The sequence below is a fragment of the Hipposideros armiger genome, unplaced genomic scaffold (genome assembly GCF_001890085.2).
Source record: "Hipposideros armiger isolate ML-2016 unplaced genomic scaffold, ASM189008v1 scaffold_1489, whole genome shotgun sequence".
Taxonomy (NCBI): domain Eukaryota; kingdom Metazoa; phylum Chordata; class Mammalia; order Chiroptera; family Hipposideridae; genus Hipposideros; species Hipposideros armiger.
Window position 1 is genome coordinate 92016 of NW_017732839.1, and position 21610 is coordinate 113625.

Below are 21610 nucleotides of genomic sequence, written 5' to 3' on the forward strand. Positions count from 1 at the left end.
AAACTTCAACAACCTTTTATTACCAAACTCAAGTAGGGTTAACTCTAACCCCGCTGACAGCAAAACATCTCTTAACAGGATCTAGAATGGAGGTGCAGACCTAATAAAGATTGTCTCTTAAACAAAGAATTAAAAAAATACATATATACTTGCATCAACATTTAACAGCAAAATTCTCCAATGTTGTAGAAAAAGATATCCCAAAGGGATATCAGTCTATAAAAAACAGCATTTGGCTAACTATGCTGCCAACTCAGGGTACACCTAATAGAAAAGCATTTCCTCTTTAAAAAAACAAACAAACCGTTTTCCCCTCATGCCTAGAAACACCCCAAGAACAGCAGTTTAAACAAGGCCCAGCCCATCAAGTGAAACTTTTATACAAGAACCTACCCTGTCAAACAAAGGGAGCAGAAAATGCATGGTTAAATTGAGATGAGGGGCTGCAGTCCATGATATTTCAGAGCCTAGTATGAAATCACTCTTGTACGTAGATATTTTTACTTTAAATTACCAGCCTGTGAATAACTCTGAAATAAAACATTCCTGCTGATTTCAGTTAATTTGCAGGTGTGCATATAGCTTTCTGTGATTTTTGCCCAATGATCATAATATTTCCATAATACATTTTATTCAGTCAACCTGGAGAAACTTTTTATGCCCCTGGGAAATGGAAGTGTAAAATTTACATAGTTTGATCAGACTTGTTGCCCACAAAAAGTGGCAAATTATGGAATTACCAAATCTAACCAAGTGCATATTCATATAGTAACCCTTACATGCTGACACAGGTGCAATGTCGCTGATATTTTCAAGATCAGCTTGATTTATACAGTACATTACAGTATTCCTATGCTTTCACATCCATTACGTTATCGATGCTTAAAATTGCCCTGTGTGGAGCGAAGAGCATCACCTGTGGTTTGCAGGTACGCTAAAGCTGAGAATCAAAGCAGTAACGTGGCTGGAAAGTCAGAGCCAACACCAGAATCTCTCTCCAAAGACACTTACAGCGAATCTTCCAGTCTTGTTGGAGCAGGCATAGAGCCGAGGCAGGTGGTCGTCAGCCTGGGTTTCCAGCAGTGGAGAGGTCTGGTAGTCTTTTTTCCCTCCAAGGGAATTCCAAAACTCCTCTGTGGAAAACACACTGAGTCACCGCATGCATCTGCAGGGGCACATGGCCTATATTGCTTTCCATTAACAAATCATATTATCTCACCTTGATTTTACTATTAAGAAACCATTTAAATATAGCAGGTACCATCTCCCACTTTTGCAACTGATGGGAGGATTTTTAACCCCCTATCACCTTTACAGAGTGATTGATTAATTATGGGAAAAATACATGACTAGCAATCATGCCAAACATTGACTCTGCTTAGCGTCCTGGGCCCCGCAACACAAACCTGGTTCCTGTCCTTCACGAATCTCTGTGGCTTTGCACCTGAGCACACTTGCTATGTACACTGCTCCTTTCTCCTCCTCCTGGCTTGCACCTTTTCCTATCCAGGTGTAGCCATTGTTTGGTTGCAGTTTGAGGACAAACACATCATTAGAATTCAACGAATTTGCATCAACATCTACCTAGAGAATGAAGCGAAATAACACATGACTCAAATCCATCGCCACTCCCTCCATCACATGTCCAAGAAGCCTGTGACAGTGACCAACCATCCATAGCCTTCTGTCTTGACCCTAGGAAATTAGTTCGGGGTGGCAATGGACACCACTACGGGGTTACAAACATTAGGACAGGAGCACGTTGCTCTGTGTCACGTGAATGCTCAGCTGCATGCAGACGGCAGCAAAAGGCTCTAAGAATACAATGAACCAAACTTAAATGATAAGTAACCAAGATAATATTCAGAGACCATAAGAACAAGGATGGGTTAGAATTAAAAAAAAAAAAGGTGTGACATTCAACAATGACATACATAAAGTAAAGGTACTCAGTTTTATTTCCCTCCTTAAAGAGGTTTATCTAATAATCAAAGGCACACCTAAAAATCACAAAACGGGGACTGGAGTCCAATGCAGGCAAAGAGGTCACAATGTAGATTCACTAAAAGGTTCTCCAGGCTCGGATAATTACAGCCCAAATTATAAAAGACCATTCATAGGGGATAAAAGCACAGCACTGCTATAGCCCTTCCTTTCAACCGGAAGCTTTGGACACTGTCTGGCATTAGCCAGGAGGACACAGTTCTGCTCCAGGGGGACACAGAGTAGTCAAAGGGACCCAGACTCTGGCTGGAGGGTGAGGCTAACGGTGGGACCTCTGGGCAGGGACAGGCACGTGCAGAGTCTCAGAGGGCCTAGGATGGGCTTGTGTCTTTGTGTCTATGACCTTGTGCTGTGTGACTCTGTGTCCGTCTCTGTGCGAACCTCTGTCTGACTATGGGATTGTGTGGCTGTGAAAGCATGTGTATGACTGTCTTCATGACTGTGGGACTCCATGAGATGTGTGAGAACAGGGAGATGAAGAACAAGTAAGCGAGACTGGGAAAGGGCACCCATGGAGGAGGAAGAAAACAAGAGTGCGGTGCTCCTGAGGCCACGGGAAGGCAGGGTTTCGGGAAGGAGCTGGTGAGCAGCTGGGCCGAATGGTGCTGTTTGGCGAGCCATGCTGAGGTGGCAAACAAAGGCATCAACCTGGTGGGGAGTTAGATTTCCCCAGGTTTGTCGGGACTCTGTCCCCAGGGAGAGCACTGGAGGAGGAAGGAACGGCTGTTGGGAGTTCTAACGGTGTTCCAGGGGTTGGTAACATCCGGGGATGTGGCTATCGTCCTCTTTCAGTAGGAGCAAAGCCTCATGGACCAAGCTCAAAGAAATCCGATGTGATGGAAAATTACAGACATCATGACTTCCGATTTCTAATCCAAATGCCGCCTTATTGATGCAGACGAAAGAGTTTGGTTGATGGAGAGATAGTTGACAAGGGGCCCACGTCCACATTGGTGTGGCATCAGGGAGGTAGTTCCCAAACAGAATGTTATAAAGCTTTAGCCTCCCAGGAGATGAAAACAGAAAGCTCTATAAACAATGGTTTTGATTAGTGCATTTCTGAGAGGCGAGGCATGCCAAGGCCAGTTCAAGAGGCACAAGGACATAAAGGAGCTGCATTCCAAGCGTGTACCATGTCTCAGAAAGAGTGTCCACGCGAGAGGCTAGGGATGGAACAATGTTCATTGACTCTTCCATCTGAAATCAACTGCGAGTGCCCATAGATGAGAGCTAAACTGCCCTTTAATCTGATCCATTAAAAAAAAAAATTAGTCATAATTGAGCACATGAGAATCCATGCACAGTCTCTTCTGGATGAGATCAATACACATGACCGCATTTAAACCGTATGACTGAATGAGATCACTATGAAGAGTGCCAAGACTGATCCTTGGAGCACTCAAGTGCTCACAGGACAAACAGAGAAGGAGAATCCAGAAAAACTACCCCTAGAAGAATGGCCATGACATTTGGAAGAAATCCTGGTAAGTGTAATGTTTCAGAAGCCGAGTGGGAAAAAACGAATGGTGTTTCTAGAAGACAGAAAAGGGTGACCGTGGAAATGATAGTGGGAGGTTAAGAAAAGTGAGATCAGAGAAGGCAGAAGGTAGGAACCAGGCAAACTACATAAAAATCATTTCAGTGGAATGGCGGGAATGACGCCTGAGTGGACTGGCTTTAAAGAGAATAGGTTTAAAAAAGTAGAGACTGTGAGTAAGTGAAGACAACTGTTTTGGGGATTTGTGGTTTTAAGGAGGGCAGGGAAAGGACATCGCGGAGCGTGTCAGGGTCAAGAGGTAGTTTTTAAAGAAAGGATGGCAGTCTTTTGAAGGCATGTTTGTATTCTGAAGCAAATGATCCAGCACAGAAGAAACCGATGGTACAGAAGAAAAAGAAGGTTATTGCCTGACAGTGATGGCCTGGAAGTGGGTAAGAACACTGGACAGAGAGAACCCCAGAGGCCAGGGGATTCCAGGCAAAAGCTGGTGGTGGGTGGAGGTGGGAGGAAATTGGCCTTAAATAGGAGTCCTGTTTTATTTATTTATATAATAAATATGTATTAAATTATTTACCAGTATATACTTTATATAAATGTTATTACTTATTTTTAATTTACGGGTAACAATAGATTGATATTCATTTATAAAACAATTTAGTATTTATATGTAAATAACTATTATAAAATATTAATTGTTAAACATAAATTAATAATTTAAATTTATTTCATAAAACAGGCGGGAAGGAGAATATATATGTACAGATGCAGACAAGTTGGTGACATTGGAGAAGAGTAGAGAAGGTGACTCTTGTGTGATCACATTTATGTTCTCTGGGAACTGTGATTCAGTGACCAGGAGAGAGCAGGGTGATGGAGATTTGGAGAGAGAGGAGGACCCAAAGGGTGTGATGGATGGAGAGGGTTCATGGATTCGGGTACGATAATGGAGAATCACTGACAAATGCGTCCTGGGGTAAAGGAGCTAGGACAGGAGAGGGTTGCCAGAGATGGGATGTCTGAAACAGGTGTCTGAGGTGTTGTAGTTATTGACAACGGCAAGGTTTAGTCCAGAGCCATGTGAGTGTGAGATGAAATGGGGTCAAGGCCAAGGTGGTTGGATAAGAGAAGCCAGAGTGTGATGGAGATAGTGAAGCAAAGGCTGTCACCATTAAAGATTAAGAAGGGAAGGACGGGCAGCTCAGTACATGGCAGCACAAGGGGTCTGGGGAAGGGAGGGTCTGAAAAGCAGACAAGCCAAAGAGGCAAGGGTGAGCAGAGAATGCCATGGAAAGGATACCATGTCCACCCCATCCCTGGCTCCTGGACACTGGGGTAAAACACAATTTCTACTTGCGACAGCTGCATGGAATTTGTGTCCTCGGAGGACAGTAGAGCATGAAGGGGGAGGGTGGTTTAGAGAAGAGGTTGCAGGTGGAGAGATGCGATGACCCACCGGTTTTAAGGGCTCAGCTGAATGGTTTGTGTGGAGAGGAAAGATTGACAGATGGGTCCATGTTTGAGGATACACAGAGTATACAGGGCAGTTTCGGTTGGTTTGGGAGAGTTGGATTTCAATAGTGACCGAGGTGACTGGGATAAGAGGTGTGACACATCATCCTAGAGGGAAAGGTACTCAGCCATTTAAACCCGCACCTACTGGCCTTGCCCATACCTGGAGGTCTTGTCTGATGACACTGTGATATGGGGTCTGATTTCTTGCACAGCTGCTGTCTGACAGCTTATGTGGCCAGCTGAATCATGGTTCTGGCCCAGTGTGGTGACGCTTACTTCTCGCATTTGTTACACTTGTACAGACACAGCCCATCCCTCTCAGATTTCCCCAGTGTGGTCACCTGATCACCACCACCATCCATCTTCCCCCAGCCCTTCCAAGAGAAAGCGTAAGTTGCCTCATGCCTCTGACAGCTCGATTTGTTACATTATTCTTGAAATTCATGTTTTCGTACAATGCAGTTGAAAAATGTGAGAGGCCTGGTATTGGGAATTAACTTTTTACTGAATTCCCCTGCTTTCAGTGTTTTTTTTTTAATTAAATTTTTTTTTATTGTGGACAATGGATGAATTATAGAAATGAAGGGAGTTTATGTGCTAATTTTTGAATGACTAATACTTGTTGATGGCTCAGGTTGTTTTTATTGAATGCGTAACATACCTCCACGATTCTGGTGATAGATGCCAGGTTTCTCCGGACTTGGAAGAGGCGTACAGGGGGGGCCGGCGCCTGACCTCCTTTCTTTGATGTCCCATTCTTGTAAATAATGAGCGGTCTGTCTTTGAACAAACTCAGCAGGTGCATAGGCTCTTTGCCCTGGGAGACTCGGATCTGGGGGCGGGGAGATAAAAGAAATAAAATAAAGGGTGCCCTGAAAGAAGCTTGCATTTGCAAATGTGTTTTTATTTTCCTTTTTTCAAAACTAAACAAAAAATAAACCACATATCAAGAGCAGGAGGAATAATGATTGACAGGAAATAGAAGTCACTGAAAGCACAGCTTCCTCACGGACTTAAGAATTCTTTGTTACTCCAGACCCAGGCTCCCGACCAGTTTCTTCTCAGGGAAGACACTGCCATACCGCACCACTTTCTGCTTCCAGAAAGCATAACGATGGCATCTGTTCATCTCCAAAAAGAGAACAAAGTGTTGATGTGTGCCATCTTTTATGAAAATTACTCTTTTTTCAATAGCACCAGCGCTTTACAGATGTTTAGGAATACACTTGCTTCTCACGTGTTTTGGATATTGTTCAGAAGGTTCAAATGCCTCCGCAAATATGACAACACAAAAGCATACCCATTATTTCCACATCCCTACAGCTGAGATGAAACAATAATTATAAATTCATCTGGGGATGGATATATGATTTCTATCCAAACATCCAAAACGGGCAAAAATAAACAAAATATACTTTTTACTTTTTAACATCACTTTAGAAATGGTAATCATTGATTTGCTTAATTTAAGTACTTAAAAAATACATTATAAGGACTTTTCAGGATACAGAAATGGAAGAAATTAAATGGTAATTATTTAATTTCGTCTATTACTTAACACCAGATATTAGATTAGAAATGAAGTTCCTATTTCTTGCATAAGCTACTGATGCATTTTTTACAAAAAGGGCTCACATTTTGTGCTGGTCCCCTATTTTTTCAATTATTCTGCCCTATGCTAAAATTGAACTGTCTCATCTGCTCTGGTGTGCCTTTTTAAGGAAGCCAAGTGAATTGGAAGCCAAGTTGATGCATACACCATTGTAGAGAGGACCAGGAACACTAAAAATAATGAGCTTCACAGATCTTTCAATTCGTAAACTTTCAAATAAGCGAGCAGCAAATTATAAAGACATCTTTTGAGTGACAGTCCCAAAACTTGGGGGTGAGATCAGCTAGGAACTCCTAAAGCTGTTGATGGTTAGCATTTCCCGTAACATTGAGAAAAACCTCAACTGCTAACCTAAGAAAAAGGAGGCCACGGGTCAAGACCCATTCTGCCTGTGAAATGAGAACGAGAGGGAAGTAAATTGAACAAATTTTGATACTGTTAATATACTCTACAAAAGGATTTTTGAAACAGCAATACAGAACTTTATCCATTATTATAAACTACTGCCATCTAGTGACTAAACATTACCATTTCATTGTCAATTTAGGATTCAACTGGCTAATGATGGAGGAAATACATCCACTGTGTATCTGAAATATTTTACTATAAAACTTGGAGTTTATAAGGCATAAAAGTATCCTCAAAGTGTTTACATAATTTGGTAAGGAATGTTAAAGATCAATTAAATGGCATAGATGATGCCAGTTCTTAGCTAAAAATATTTCATTCAAGGAATGAAATATAATACTACACAGAGAGAGTTCACTACATTTAAAGAATTCAATCTTATAAATTTGTTAATAAACAATTAAATTTAATTTAAAAAGTTAATATGCACTTTTTTATTTTATTTTTATTTTTTTTATTTATAAGGTTTTTTTCCAGGACTCATCAGCTCCAAGTCAAGTAGTAGTTTCAATCTAGTTATGGAGGGCGCATCTCAGTGGCCCATGTGGGGATCGAACCGGCAACCTTGGTGTATAAGCACTGTTCTACCAACTGAGCTAACCGGCTGTCCCAATAGGCACCTTTAAATTTAGATCTAATTTGCTTCATAGTAAACCTATTGACAAGTACCCAGGTAGAAAGGAAGCCATCTGGAAGACCAAATTTAGCCTCAACATCATAGATGTTATGGACTAAAGTATCTGCTTTATCTATCTATTTAATTATTACCTTTGAAGAAGCAGTTACACATTTATTTATAAAGATTTGCAAACAAAACAAAACACTTGCATGCCACACAGAATCTTAGCTCACTTGGCATCAGGCATGAGGACGTTGGACACATTCCTGAGACGGGAATGCATAATGCTGCTGTGTCAGAAGTGTCTCTACACTGGCCAAAGGAGCACCTGCCTTCACGCTGAACCCCAGTCTGGAAGATGCTTTTCCCAACAGATGAGAGCAGGCTCCTTCCCCCAAAACCAGCCAGAGAAAATACCCAGGCAGCTTCAGGTAGTTAAGGGGGGGAGGGGGGAAGGAGGGAGGGAGGGAGGGGGAGACAGAGAGAGAGAGAGAGAGAGAGAGAGAGAGAGAGAGAGGGAGGGAGAGAGAGAGACACACACACACACTAGGCAGAGCCTGCTGTAGGGCCAAGGAATAAGCCAGTGCCTCTTGGGGTTAAGAAGAGAAGCAGGCAGACTCGTTGAAGGGAGACAAAGTCTTCTTGAAGTCTGCATTTAAGTTACACATTAAGGAATTAAAATAAGCAAAGACCAAGAACTTCCTGTGGTTATTAATAAGGGTCCTGAAACAAGTAGCAGATTTTCTACCATAAATATAAGAAGAGGAGTAGTTGAGCTTGAAAAAAGAAGAAAGAAGGTCAAACCAGACTGAAAACAGATCCTTCGATGCAATGAGATCTAAAACTAGACATTGGCATTGGAGTTCCATTGTATGACATTCAAACTTCTATAATAAGTAAGTCAACACATTATTCCCCCCCCCACACGTCTCAATATACCTACTCTCTCTCTCTCTCCCTCTTTCTCTCTCTCTCTCTCTCTCTCTCTCTCTCTCTCTCTCTCTCTCTCTCTCTCTCGCTCTCTCTCTTTCTCACTCTCTCTGTCTCTCTTTCTCTCAAAAGCTGACTCATTTACTTGGAATTGTCATTTAGAATTTGNTCTCTCTCTCTCTCTCTCTCTCTCTCTCTCTCTCTCTCTCTCTCTCTCTCTCTCTCTTTCTCTCTCTCTCTCGCTCTCTCTCTTTCTCACTCTCTCTGTCTCTCTTTCTCTCAAAAGCTGACTCATTTACTTGGAATTGTCATTTAGAATTTGGGTTCAGTCAGTCTCAACAGATTACTTTTTATTTTCAGAAATACCCAAATTAAGAATCCATCTGGCTCCTCCCTCACACCATCCTCTCCTCTCTCTTCCCCTCCCCTCTTCCCCTCCTCTTTCTCTTCCTCTTTTTCCCTCTCCTCCACTACCCACCTCACCTTTGGGTGTTGAACTTTGTTTCAGTCAAGATTCTACAACTCAAAAGGGGAAAATAAGAACCCATGCTCTCTTATGAAGGTTTATTTCAGTTTGCCTATGCAAAACATAGCTGATGTACTTTATAATTTGGGAACATGTAAAACGGTGTTCTTTTTTTTTTTTATACTATTAATTAGAATCATTCATCTGTGCTTGTTCTACACTGCTGTATTTATTTCCTATTGCTGCTATAACAAATTACCACGATTTTACTTTAAATAAGCACAAATTTGTCTAACAGCTTGAGAATTCAGAAGTTGTGAAGGAGCATCAGTGAACTAAAATCAAGATGGCGCAGGGCTATGTTCCTTTTTGGAGGCCCTGGGGGTGAATACATTTCTTTGTCTTTTTCATCTTCTAGAGGCTTCCCATATTACATGGCTGGGGACGAGTGAGTCCTTCCATCTTTAAAGTGTGCAATTGTTGGCTGAATCCCTCCCATGCTGCCTCCCAGTCTCACGTATAAACATCCTTGTGATTATACTGGATCTACTTAGTCATCCTAGATATTCCTCTTTTAAGAAATGATGCTGATTTCCAACCTTAATTCTGTCTCCACTCTTAATTCCCTTCTTTCCCCTTTGCCTAGTAATATCACATATTCACAGGCCCTGAGGATTAAGATGTTGACATTTTAGCAGGGGTAAGGGTCGGGGAATACCTCTGCCTTACCACATCTGTTTAACAATAGCCGGAAGTGGTATCTCAGAACAGTTTCAATGTCAATGACTGTCACTGACATATGATGTGATTCTAAAAAAAGATTCTTTGGGGCTCTTAAATCTATTAATAGTTTTTGTTGTTGTTGTTGTTGTTGTTGTTGTTTTTATTTTTTTATTTTGTTTGCTTCCTCTTTCCCAAAGTCTGAGAGAATTAGTATGGCATGAGAGCAAGAATACCGGAATTCCAATATGAAAAAGATAATGTCTGGGCCAGCCGAGTGGTGCATTGGTTAAGAGCTGGCTTGGGATGCCAGAGGGCCCCGGTTCGGATCCCACATATGAGGGCCAGTGACACTGCCCTCTACAGCTAAGATGCTGAACAACAGCTCAACCTGGAGCTGGGCTGCCATGAGTTGCCGGCGACGGCATAGGCTGAAGCCCTTGCTGCAGTAGGTTGCCATGGGCTACCGTGTGTAGCCAGCAGCCACCGTGAGCGGCCGTCCAGAAGCCAGCGACTGACCTGCCTCACTCGGGAAGAGCTCAATGATGGTGCCAACTTGGGCCAGTGAAGCAACATCCTCCACAACCAGACTGAAGAACAAAAAAAGGACAGCAACTTGTCTGTTCCCCTTCCCCCAACTCCCCAATAAAGAAAATCTTTAAAAAAAAAAAGAAAAAGGTAATATCTAGAAAATGTCAGATTGTCATCCTAACTTGGGAGGAGGGCTTTAACTAGACATTGGGCTAGTAAAACTCTAACTTTTCTGAGTTTTGGGGGGGGGGGTGGTGGTAAAAATCTCTTTACCTGCACAGCCTGTCCTCCGAGGGACCTGTCCAACTGAACTGTCAGGAATGCAGATGTCGTCAGCTCATCTCTTGTGGCATTTGCTCCTTGCCTGGAAGAACCAAAGTAAAATAAATTAGCTTGCCTTTAAGCTTTAAGACTTTTTAACATAGGCATTTCAAGCAGAGACTTAAATGATTATAAAAGATCAAGAAGAAACCAATTGTTTTAACATGATATGGCCGTAGAAGCTATTTTTTTTTTGCAAATACTAAGGTTAAGTCATGAATTGTCCTGTGTGGTGCCTAGAAAAACATGTGGTGTGTATCTTTATCTCCGTTTAATAGGTAAAGAAGTATAGCCTTAGCTCTTTACATAACTTAGATAAGTAATCAGGTCTAATTTCAAGTCAAAGCAGCTATTTTGGGAAACCATATCAATAATTAAAATGATCCATTTGAGTAAGAGAATCTGAGCCAAATCTATTACGCTGGACGTTACAGGCACTTGATTATTCCATGAATATTTGGTGAGCATACGACCAAATGTCTGAGCCCAGAAAAATCAACAAAATAATAATCAGAAGTGGGAAATGGAGAGGGCCCATTTTGTCACCCTAGCAATTCTGTAAAGGAATTATTAATAAAACTGTAAGAGTGGCTAAACTACCAGCAACCCAGATAAGGGTCAATAGATCAATTAATCTGGTTCATTCGCAACTTCTCTTTCTAGGGTAGGTTGTAGCTATAACTCCAATCGTTAGCTTAACCTGTAAAGCAACTTTTGGGAGATCAGCCTCTTTGATGAATTTGTGTGTGTATGGGGAGTGGACTGGGGGTGGGGAACCAGCCAAAACATCAGGTATTGTTGGTTTCTAGCCAACTTTCCCATCTCTATCTGACTAGGGGTTAGCAGGAAAAATACTAATCCCAGAATTGGGTTTTGGAAGTTAACCATACCTTTTTCTTGATAAACCATGGAAGTAACCTGTTCTATACCCAGAACAATGAACTATAACCTCCTACCCTGGGACATTGCACACACACACACACACACACAGACACACACACACACACACACACACACACACACACACTCCAAAACACTGAGTGCAGGAAACATATCTTATTTATCTCAGAATATTTCATAGCACCAACAGAGTTAAGTGATCAATATAAAAATGTCCTACAGAGAGATGCAAAAACAAACAAACAAACAAAAAAACCCAAAACACATACTAATGTCAGGCACATGTTTAAAAGAAAAAAGAAAAGTGCTTTCTCTAATAAAGGCACCCATAAAGCGATGGTCTTCTAATGCTGATAGCCTAAATTTCCCCTAAGCCTGTAATATTGACACACACTTCCATGAGCCAGGGCGGGAGTGACAGGTAACAGCAGGACCTGTGACCACCTGTCACTCTTTCACCACATCTACAGTTTCCTGGCTATTTCTCCATTTTGCTTCTTTTTTACAGGAAAAAAAAAAATTAACCAACTAATAGACAATGTCACCAAACCTTTGTCTGCATTTTGCTCCTCACCCCACACACAAATGTCCAGCCAGCAAACCTGAAAAACCTGACCACACTCGTGCCTTCTGACACTCTTACTACACACTTCACCACTTATCTGGCACCCCAATGCCTCCTCCTGTCAAAGTGACCGTGTTCCATCCAGACAGATTCAAACTCATTTGTTTTATGGATCTGTGACCCAGGGGGTCAAGCACTCCACTACAATCAAGACATAATAAAGTCTCTTAATTCCAAAATCCTCTGCTGGGGGTCAGGGAAAGCAATCTACTTTGACATGATTTTTTTTATAAGCCTGTGGTGCTTGTTTTTCATTAAACATAAATACTGCATGAAAATGGAATTTCCTGCTTTAAGAGATTCATCACTGCCATTGTTCAATGTTTGTTCAACTTCAATTACTTGACACTTTAGAGAAAAAGATCACTGTTGAAATTATTTGCCTCCCATCACTTTAGAATATAAGTGGTTTTAGAAGTAAGAAGACAAATTCAGGTGTTCAAAAACTGATTTAACTCTGATCTTTCACCTTGAACTCTGCCTCCTGGACTTAGCCTGCATCAAAATTACCTCATAAATGAAAACGTTTTAAATTTGAAAGTCAGTCTTCAAGAGATCTGCTTATTTTCTAAATGCCTCTTCACTGCCTTTATGGAAGCTTTGAAGTTCCACAAACCATACAACATTAACAAAGGTACATAACTAACATCTGTTTCATTAACTGGCAAAGACTCGCAAAAGGATCTCAAGTCCTTCTATACTTGATAGCGTAAAAATTCATACATTCCCATCATAGAAGCTGAACACATCAAATTGAAAAAAGAAAACTAAATGACCTTATTCCCCATCTCCAGTCCTATCCTAAAGATAGTAACTATTAACAATGTAGTGTATTATTATTATCTTCTTTTTTTCTTTGAGCTTTTTATTGGGGGTGGCGGTGGTAGTGGCAAACATGTTCTCCTGAGTTCTTTATCTCAGGAAATGAAACACTACTCACTTGTGCACAGACAGGAAATCTGGGGGTCACCCTGACTTGGTCATCTTGTCTGTTCCCCATAATCAGTCTTTCAGATGGCAACTCCTTAATACCTTGCACATTTGTCATGTCTTTTCCTTCCCCGTCAATCTTACGCTGAATTCTGGCCACATTATTATTTAGCTGTATATTACAGCAAGATTCCAGGGACCTCCCTGCCACCAACCTTCTCATAACGGTCTATTCTTTAGATGTCAATCAGAATAATTTCTCTAAGATGAAAACCAATCATGCTCCTGTGCAAATTCTTTGACTGGCTCACAATGGCCTGAAAATAAAGTTAATCCTCCCCAGCATGGTTACAAGGCCATTCGCAATTTGGCTCCTTCTAATTTCTCTGTTTTAATCTTTTGCTCCCTAACTTTGTTCCAGCCACACAACATTGTAAGTTGATTAGAGACCACTTCCCGGCACTGCTTGGAACTGCTCAGCTCCCACCTCTGCTCCCACTGAGATGTCTTTTCTTCTACCGTGTTTCCCCAAAAATAAGACCTAACTGGAAAATAAGCCCTAGCATGATATTTCAGGATGCTCGTAATATAAGCCCTATCCCAAACATAAGCCCCAGTTAAGATCATCAGTCAGACATGGCTATTTGAATAAATGTAGATTTTCATACATGAATAAATGAATAAATGTAGATTGTTGGAGCAAAAATTAATGTAAGACCTGGTCTTATTTTTGGAAAAACACGGTAGGAGTCCTTGACTACTAGCCTAGGAGTGGGCTTGGGTTCCATCTATAATTTCCTACAGATCACTCAGCTTGGTCTTATCTTAAAATCATTCATATATCATTAAAATGCCTATTAATCATCTGCCTCTCTCTAAAGTATAAATTTTGGCGGGGGGATCGCAGGATTTTTAGTATCGAATACAGTGCTTGACACAAAGATAGTGCTCAATAAATACTTTCAAATTATTTAAGGAGTAGCTTCTACATTTAAAATGTATAACTTGAGGGTCGGCAGAGTGGCTCAGTTTGTTAAGAGCTCACTCTAAAGTGCGAGCTCTGAGCAACAGGGTCGCCGGTTTGATTCCCGGCCCGAGCTGAGCTGCCGCTGGGCTCAGCTAAAAAACCCCAAAATATAATAGTGTATAACCTGATTTAGTCTGTTTTAGTCATAGCCACGTAATTATTTATGTGGGTTTCAAATTGTTAATTCCTCAACACATTCTCTTGAATTGCTTGTTTAGTCTTTCCTGTTAGATCTAAGTGCCACGATCAATTATATATTTTTTACATACAAAAGAGAATTTAGTGTAAGATCAAGAAACAGAATGTAAAAGAAAAACTGACTAGGAACAATTAATGTATCCCTATAAATACCAAACTTTGCACAAATAACTTTTCTGAATTAAAATTTTAGAAAAGGAAATTGCAAAATAAGGACATCCCTACAGGGTATAGCTGCACTCGGGCCTCAGGATTAGAGACCTGCAGATCAAGGAGTGAAATGTGCCTCATCAGCTAAAACGGTTGTGTCTTTGGGTTCAGTTACTTAATCTGTCTGATTCCTCCCCTCCTTTTTTTTTTTTTTTCTTTTGGAACTAGCCTGGTGGTGAGTGACAGAGATAATACTTAGAAACATCTAGCACTTCTCTGGCACAAACATGCTGCTCAAAAAAAAGGGTTGCTATGAAAATGACATGTTAAACACAGCACTATACAACTAAATATATTAATCTTTGACAGGCTATGATATGGCTGTGGGTTCAGAAATGTCCCTGGGTATAGTGGTTCTCATTAATGCTGTGATGTTCATTAGAATCTCAGGAGTCCCACCATGCTGAGACTCAGGTCTATTTGATACGGGATGGGGGCCATGCATTTGGATTTGTGAAGAATTGCCCAAGTTAGTATGTGCAGCTAGTGTTTAGAACCATTGCCTAAGGCAGTGCCTGTTAATCATTAAAGTGCATATGAATCACCCGGGGATCTTGTTAAAATGCAGGTTCTGCTCTAGTGGGTCAGAGATGGAACCTGAGATTCTACGTTTGTAACCAGCTCAGGTCATGCTGATATCTCTCATTCCCAGACCACACATTGGGTAGCAAGAACCTAAAGGATAATCACCCCATCTTCTGAACTTGGTTGGTCTCAAGCCATTGGTCAGTGTAACCAGTAAGCAGGAAGTAGTAAGGTGACACTGTGAGGACAGACAGGACTCTGTCATCTGAAGGAATACTCACCAAAGAGAAAAGTCACCATATAAGCAGAGACTTGAGCCCATGTACATCCAATACGCCCACTGAAGGCTGCCATCACTGTGTAGGCAAAGGTAGACCTGCTCTGCCCTTGTACCTTCCACCTACATCGCTCAGCTTTAAGGTCTGTTTTGAGAATTCTCCACTCTTCTCAGCAATATTCTATTTTACCTGATTTCACTTAATAAAAAGGTAGAGAACCCCCACATTATATGATACGTTGCAGAACCCCTATCCCTTTGCATAGCCCAGCATGGCATGTACACTTAACTCACTTGTTGGGCACTTCCCATTGGACACTAACTCTGACTAAGTAAACTTAACCTTCAACTAACTCAAATCATTCTGCAAAACCATATAAGATGTGGATACACTGGCATTTTTCTCCATTGTTGCTATGAATTTCATGGGGACAGAGAATATGAATGCATCAATTTGAAGTCTCTGGAGTATGAATAGAATCATTACATATATATATATATATATATATATATATATATATATATATATATCCCTTAGAGGGTTTGCCTCATGGTAACTATGCAGCTCTAATCAGGATGGGCCACTGGATTTTAGCAACAAGAATACATGGCACCCAGTGCTGGCCAGTTAGAGCGAAGCGTGCATAGGAGATGAGATATTCAACCACATATCCATGAAGAGAACACTACCCTTTGGATAGTAAAACCTTTTTCCCAAACTAGGAAGGATAATTTTCATCTAACCCCTCATACTGTTTATGGACAGTAGCTACAAAACATAGTCAAAAGCATATAGAAAGAAAATACTACATGCATATTATACAAATCTCACTGGGGTAACTACAGGAAAATTATATCCCATATTGCATGGTATTTAATGAAATTTAACTTTGGGGCAAAAGCTGGCCCCTATGGAACTTGAGATCTTTTGAAAGAGGAAACTTACCACGTATAGATAATCTGTCCTCTGGGGTAAGTGTAGAGTATAATGTAGCAGTCACCACCATAGAATTCACCGTATGAATTTTGGTCAATTTCAATCCTACCATTGTTTTCTACACGCCAAATCTGAAAGCAATGGAACCAAAATTAAAATTCTCTTGATCTAATAATACTTCTCAGAAGTTTAAAACAATTAGTTTAGATCTATCATTAAATAACCGTTAAATAATTTTTCTAATTAGTTTACAAATCAAGCAATGAGAAGTTCGATCCATCTGGCAATTTGTTTACTGACTTTTTAAGTGTGCTTATATTTCTTTTCCATCCCCCACAGCATTTAGCTCAGTTCTGAGCCTGTTGATTAATAAATACCTATTCTTTGATCAATTAGCTAAAATAATATGACACTTTCGTGGAATAACAAACTAAAATATTCAGCTCAGAAATATATCTTTTCCATGAAATATTTCATTAGTTGAGAGGTAGTTTTTTCAAGTTTATTTTTTCCCTTTGCTTTAAGGCATGAGACTATTGCTTTCCCAGGCAAGAGTGGCAGATTGTGACTTAAAAATAAAGATGCCAAATGTACGGCTTCTATTTTTAAAAGGCGCCATGTAGGCAATAAGACTGAAAAGATAAAAGCAGGCAGAACCAGTCTTTTTCCTACTTCCTCATCCTTATCACAGATTAAAGATACTTCCAAGTTGGAGAGATGAGAGTTGCAGATGAAACAGGGAAGTAATGTATGAGTAAAAGATTGGCAGGCACTGTGTGACACACACAGGCACCCTCCTGCCTGGGTCCTGGGGAGCAGCAGGATAGACCCTTTGCTTTGAAATTTGGACATGAGCGAGTGGAGAGGCGAGGTGTAGTGCTTTCCAAGAGAAGCGTTCCCACACCATCCTGGTGAGCAAAGGAGAAACGGCAGCAAGGCCTGGCCAAACCCAAAAACCTTGAGAGAGCCCTGGATTCCAGCGGCTCTGGGGTGGCGTTGGAGGACTTCTCAGAGATGCTGTGGCCTGACATGGTGATTGCAGCTGGGATCTAGTTGGTGCCAGGGAGCCAAATCTGCCACAGGGGCTCTGGCAGTGCTGAGCTCCAGAAAAGGGTGTCTGAGCATAAGACAGACCCAGACCCAGAAACTGATGCCTCTCTACAACGGCCTGTCTCCCTTTGCAGTTCCCACAACCCCTGCACGCTTTGATTCACACTTCATGTCTGAAAAAACAAAAACTACTTCCTAAATCATTTTATACTTTGCTCCAAGCACTGTGGTAAACCCTGGGAACACAGAGATAAAATATTCAATTCATGCCCTCAAGGAACTGACAAGAGGTCTAGGAGAAATCTGTACGTAAATGAACAATTCTGTACTTATATGATAAATTGTCTGAAACATATTACTTATGGTTTGAGCACAGAGAAAGGCAATTTCAGTGTGGAGGGAAGAATTCTCGAAAGAGATGCAGCTTATGGCTTAACTGAGTTACAAATGAGGAGTGGGCATGTTAACCAGACAATTGAGGGGAAGAGCCCACAAGACAGTGGAAGGGTGAGGCGGAGAGGACGGCAAGGATCAAATCATGGAAGACCTTGCCAGCCTAGCCAAAGATAGATGTCCCTCACTCAGGAAGACTGTGGAGAGCCACTAAAATATTTCAGAATGGGAAGTGACATTGCCCAGTTCTCATGAAGTCAGATGACTCAAGAGTGGTTTGAGTGTGGAGAGATTTGAGTTAAGGAGAATTATTATGGGGTTTTAAGCAATTTTTGTCAGAAAGAAAAAGGAATAATCAACAAACTCAATTCAGTAATTCATGGGCACATAACACATGCCCACTTTGCTTTTGTGAAAGTCTCTAAAGTGTGAGGGGAAGACAAACTGACGGTAGCTGGTATAGTCAGGGCAATACACCCTCACTGGACAATCCCTGTTCTGAGAGCAGGAGCAGCTCTGGACCAGAAAACAAGATGGTGGGTTCCATGTCAGATCTCTAAGATGATAATTAGGTAATCTTGCACAAATCACCTAACTTCTTGGAATTGCAACATACACTTTGTAAACTATAGCTGAAGTTCAGACAAAATCTCTCCCAGCTTTCAATTCCCCGATTTAATATACAGTCTTGGATCATGTGTATTCATACATAAAATTCACATTTTACACAGTTTGTAGTTTTCTGAAGTTATGTTTCCACACATATTGGCATAAATGGGCTTGAGAAAAACAAACAAACAAACAAACAACAAATAAAAGAAGGTAAATACCTGCACTTTGCCATACCCATAGTCCACCATATTGTGCTGGGCTGCCATTTGCGGAGAACTATGTAATTTAGAGGCATCAAAAGGAATTTGTTTTATTCGAGCCACTTTCTCTGTGACATATACTTTCCCATAGCCATCACTCTGATCTTTATCTCTCCAGTCCTTAAAGAACTGTTTAAAGATTGGTGTTTCGCCTCCTTCTGGAAGCACTTGAATCTGAAATTTGAAAAATAATAATTACTAAGGAAAGGTTACCAACTATAAAGCTAAAACAATCCAATCTTACATTTTTCGCACAACTAAAGGAATTGTCTGAATTTGGATGTTTGGGGTAAGAATAAAGTTCTTTCATATGTTACCATTACAGTCAAATAAGTTTGACTATTTTTCTATGTTAGGTTCATAAGAAGACGGTGACCCAGAAGAAATGATTGCGTGGTGTTACTTGTGCAGACATAAAAATGAAAACAAAAGATGAAGCTGAGAGATTCAGAAAGGAAGAGTCACTAGCCAGTGTCTAAGTTCATCTTCATGAAGCCAAATATTATCTGGGTATTGGTCCATATCTGCACAAATTGCTCTATGAATAAATAAATGATAAGCACTCTCAGTTAATTCAACCGTGGTTATCTTTACTTGAAAATTGTGGAGGAAGTAGATGGACTCTTATCCTCATCATGCAGCCCCACAGAAGGTCTTTTCTCCAAGTTCTGCAAAATCCCATCCTCCACCCAGAGTTCTGGGGACATATGACACAAAATTGCACACACGCAAGTGAAGAATGACCTCACACGCGTACAATATTTTGAACGAAATTCTTTCACGAGTTGGTGGAGAGGTCATGAGTTCCCATGTTTTAATTATTATTATTATTTTAGCTAGCTCATTTCCACACATACTTGGGTATTAATGGGATAATTCATTTGGTGTAGGAAACGTTCAGCTGTCTTCATTGCAGCCTTTCTCTCCTGGGGGTTTGCATTTTTACCTAAAATATAAAATAAAGAGACAGAATTTTAGTGAGGGAAGATATTATATGATGAAGAAATCCTTGTGTACAAAAATAAACATAACTTAATTTAAATATAACACTGAGAAAATGGCAAAACTTTCCTCGTACATTAAATATATTTAATAATACAGTAATGAACAGTACATAAAAAAAAATCCCTTTTATATTGCCCAAATGCCTTTTTAACCCCATCATCCCCAACAAATGATGCTACTAGGAAAAAAATATGGTTTTGATGTTCGCATTTTATGAGCTACTTTCATATCAAGTCTCAGAAAGGTAGGTTGTTTTTTGTTTGTTTATCAGAAAAGATGTTTTCTTTTCTTTTTTTCTTTTTTTAAGCAGAGCCATCATGCCATCTGCTGGTAGCTCAGCGGCTGCTAAGCTTGGGCTGGGACTCGAACCGCTGTTGCTCAGAGCTCGCACTCTTGAGCGAGCTGCTAACCAACTGAGCCACACCGCCGGCCCTGAAAAGGTGTTTTCTTTACCCTGTTGAAGCCATATCTATAAATCTGAAGTGCAGCAACATTGTCAGTGGTATCTTTTACCTTTCCATACAAAAATTTGTTTTGCAGCACCATGGTCCAAAATAAAGCATTCTTCGGAAAGCAGCATTGCCATGGAGAAGGGGTTTTCTTCTGCCACCACAGTCACTCTCATGTATCCACTGGCATCTGAAACCTAATATAAAAACCATGAGCTCATTTGGGGATGACTAAAATGTTCTAATTTTAGATGATGGTGATCGTTGTACAACTCTGTAAGTGTACTAAAAATCACTGAATTTTACACTTTAAATGGGTGAACTTTGTGGTATGTAAATTATATCTCAGGAAAGCTGTTTCAAAGAAAAAAAACCAAACAAATAAAATCCACGAGCTTAATTATACCCTAAAAGGCTTTTTAAAAAGTTCTTGGGATAAAGTTACTACTAATACAAAGTTAAGTTTCCACACTGTGTCTACAACATCAGAAAATGATAGCTATAATAATAATGGCTAGGGTTTGTGAGATTCTCATATATACTACATACCATGCTATGAAATTTATATGATTATTTCTTAATTTTTACGGCAATCTTTCAAATAGATTATAACCTCACAGTCATTGTGCACACACAAAAAGTTGAAGCTAAAACATTTATTCAGTCAACATTTATTGAGTGCTGATCATATGCCAGGCACTATGCTAAAGAAGACATTGCTTACATTACAGTTCATGCATATAGATTTTTTTTCCAATATAGGTTCTGTAATTTAAGCATATTTTATATCAATTATTAAAGTAAAATGGCCTCTGTTCCAAATGAGTTGCTCTTCACTTAGACTCTTGAAGTTTGGAAATGACTGAAAAACATTTTTTAAAAATGTCTGGAGGTGGACTTAACAAAATTAAAAGTTATATAAGTGGTCGAGTTACAACTCACTGGTTTTCAACTTCTTCAACTATCCCAACTTCTTCAGCAAACCCAAATTAAAGTATTTTCAAACGGATTTTATACTTTAGATGTATGCAACACATGATATATCCACTAGAGGGAGCAATGATTAAGGATTAACACGTTCACATTGCAAAAGAAATAATTTCTTTAGTCCATCACGCTGTCCAAGAGGGAGAACAGTTTTATTTGATGATACAACATAAAAGATATTTAAGCTGTTGAAAATAAGTTTTACAATGAGTAATGAAAAAAATAAGCAGCCGTGGAGTCTTTAGATAACAATTTCTGTATGACTTATATTAAAATTATCAGCATTTTAGCAGAAGAGGTAACCACATCTCCATTTGCCATCTAGGAAGAAAGACTCCACTTCTCCTTTACAAAAAGGAAGTTTTGCTACACAAAGTAGTAACAATCTTCATTTAAAATTAGCTCCTGAGCTTGAAGGTCACTTAAAGAAAAGCAAATATAACTTCTTCCTATAACAGATGAGAAAACAACTCAATTCTTCAGGGAAATTGCAGTCTGCTCTAAATCACATGCTTAGAGAATCACAAGGGATGGAAAGAATCCCATCTGAGTAGTCTCCTCAACTGATATATCTTGTGGTTTTTGTTACCCTCATCAGTAATAG

General features: G+C 40.2%; 1 protein-coding gene across 1 annotated transcript in view; it reads right to left on the minus strand.

Annotated features, from left to right (window-relative positions):
* The window catches only part of SCIN (scinderin), a 43934-nt gene that overhangs the window by 5779 nt on the left and 16545 nt on the right, over window positions 1-21610 (minus strand). Inside the window, exons 3-10 of the mRNA XM_019634075.1 lie at window positions 20084-20216; window positions 19423-19511; window positions 18524-18739; window positions 16260-16381; window positions 10574-10664; window positions 5676-5846; window positions 1407-1584; window positions 1012-1133 (exon numbers count right to left, since the gene is read on the minus strand). Of these exons, the coding sequence (XP_019489620.1) occupies window positions 1012-1133; window positions 1407-1584; window positions 5676-5846; window positions 10574-10664; window positions 16260-16381; window positions 18524-18739; window positions 19423-19511; window positions 20084-20216 (1122 nt within the window). The remainder of the gene's footprint in view (window positions 1-1011; window positions 1134-1406; window positions 1585-5675; window positions 5847-10573; window positions 10665-16259; window positions 16382-18523; window positions 18740-19422; window positions 19512-20083; window positions 20217-21610) is intronic.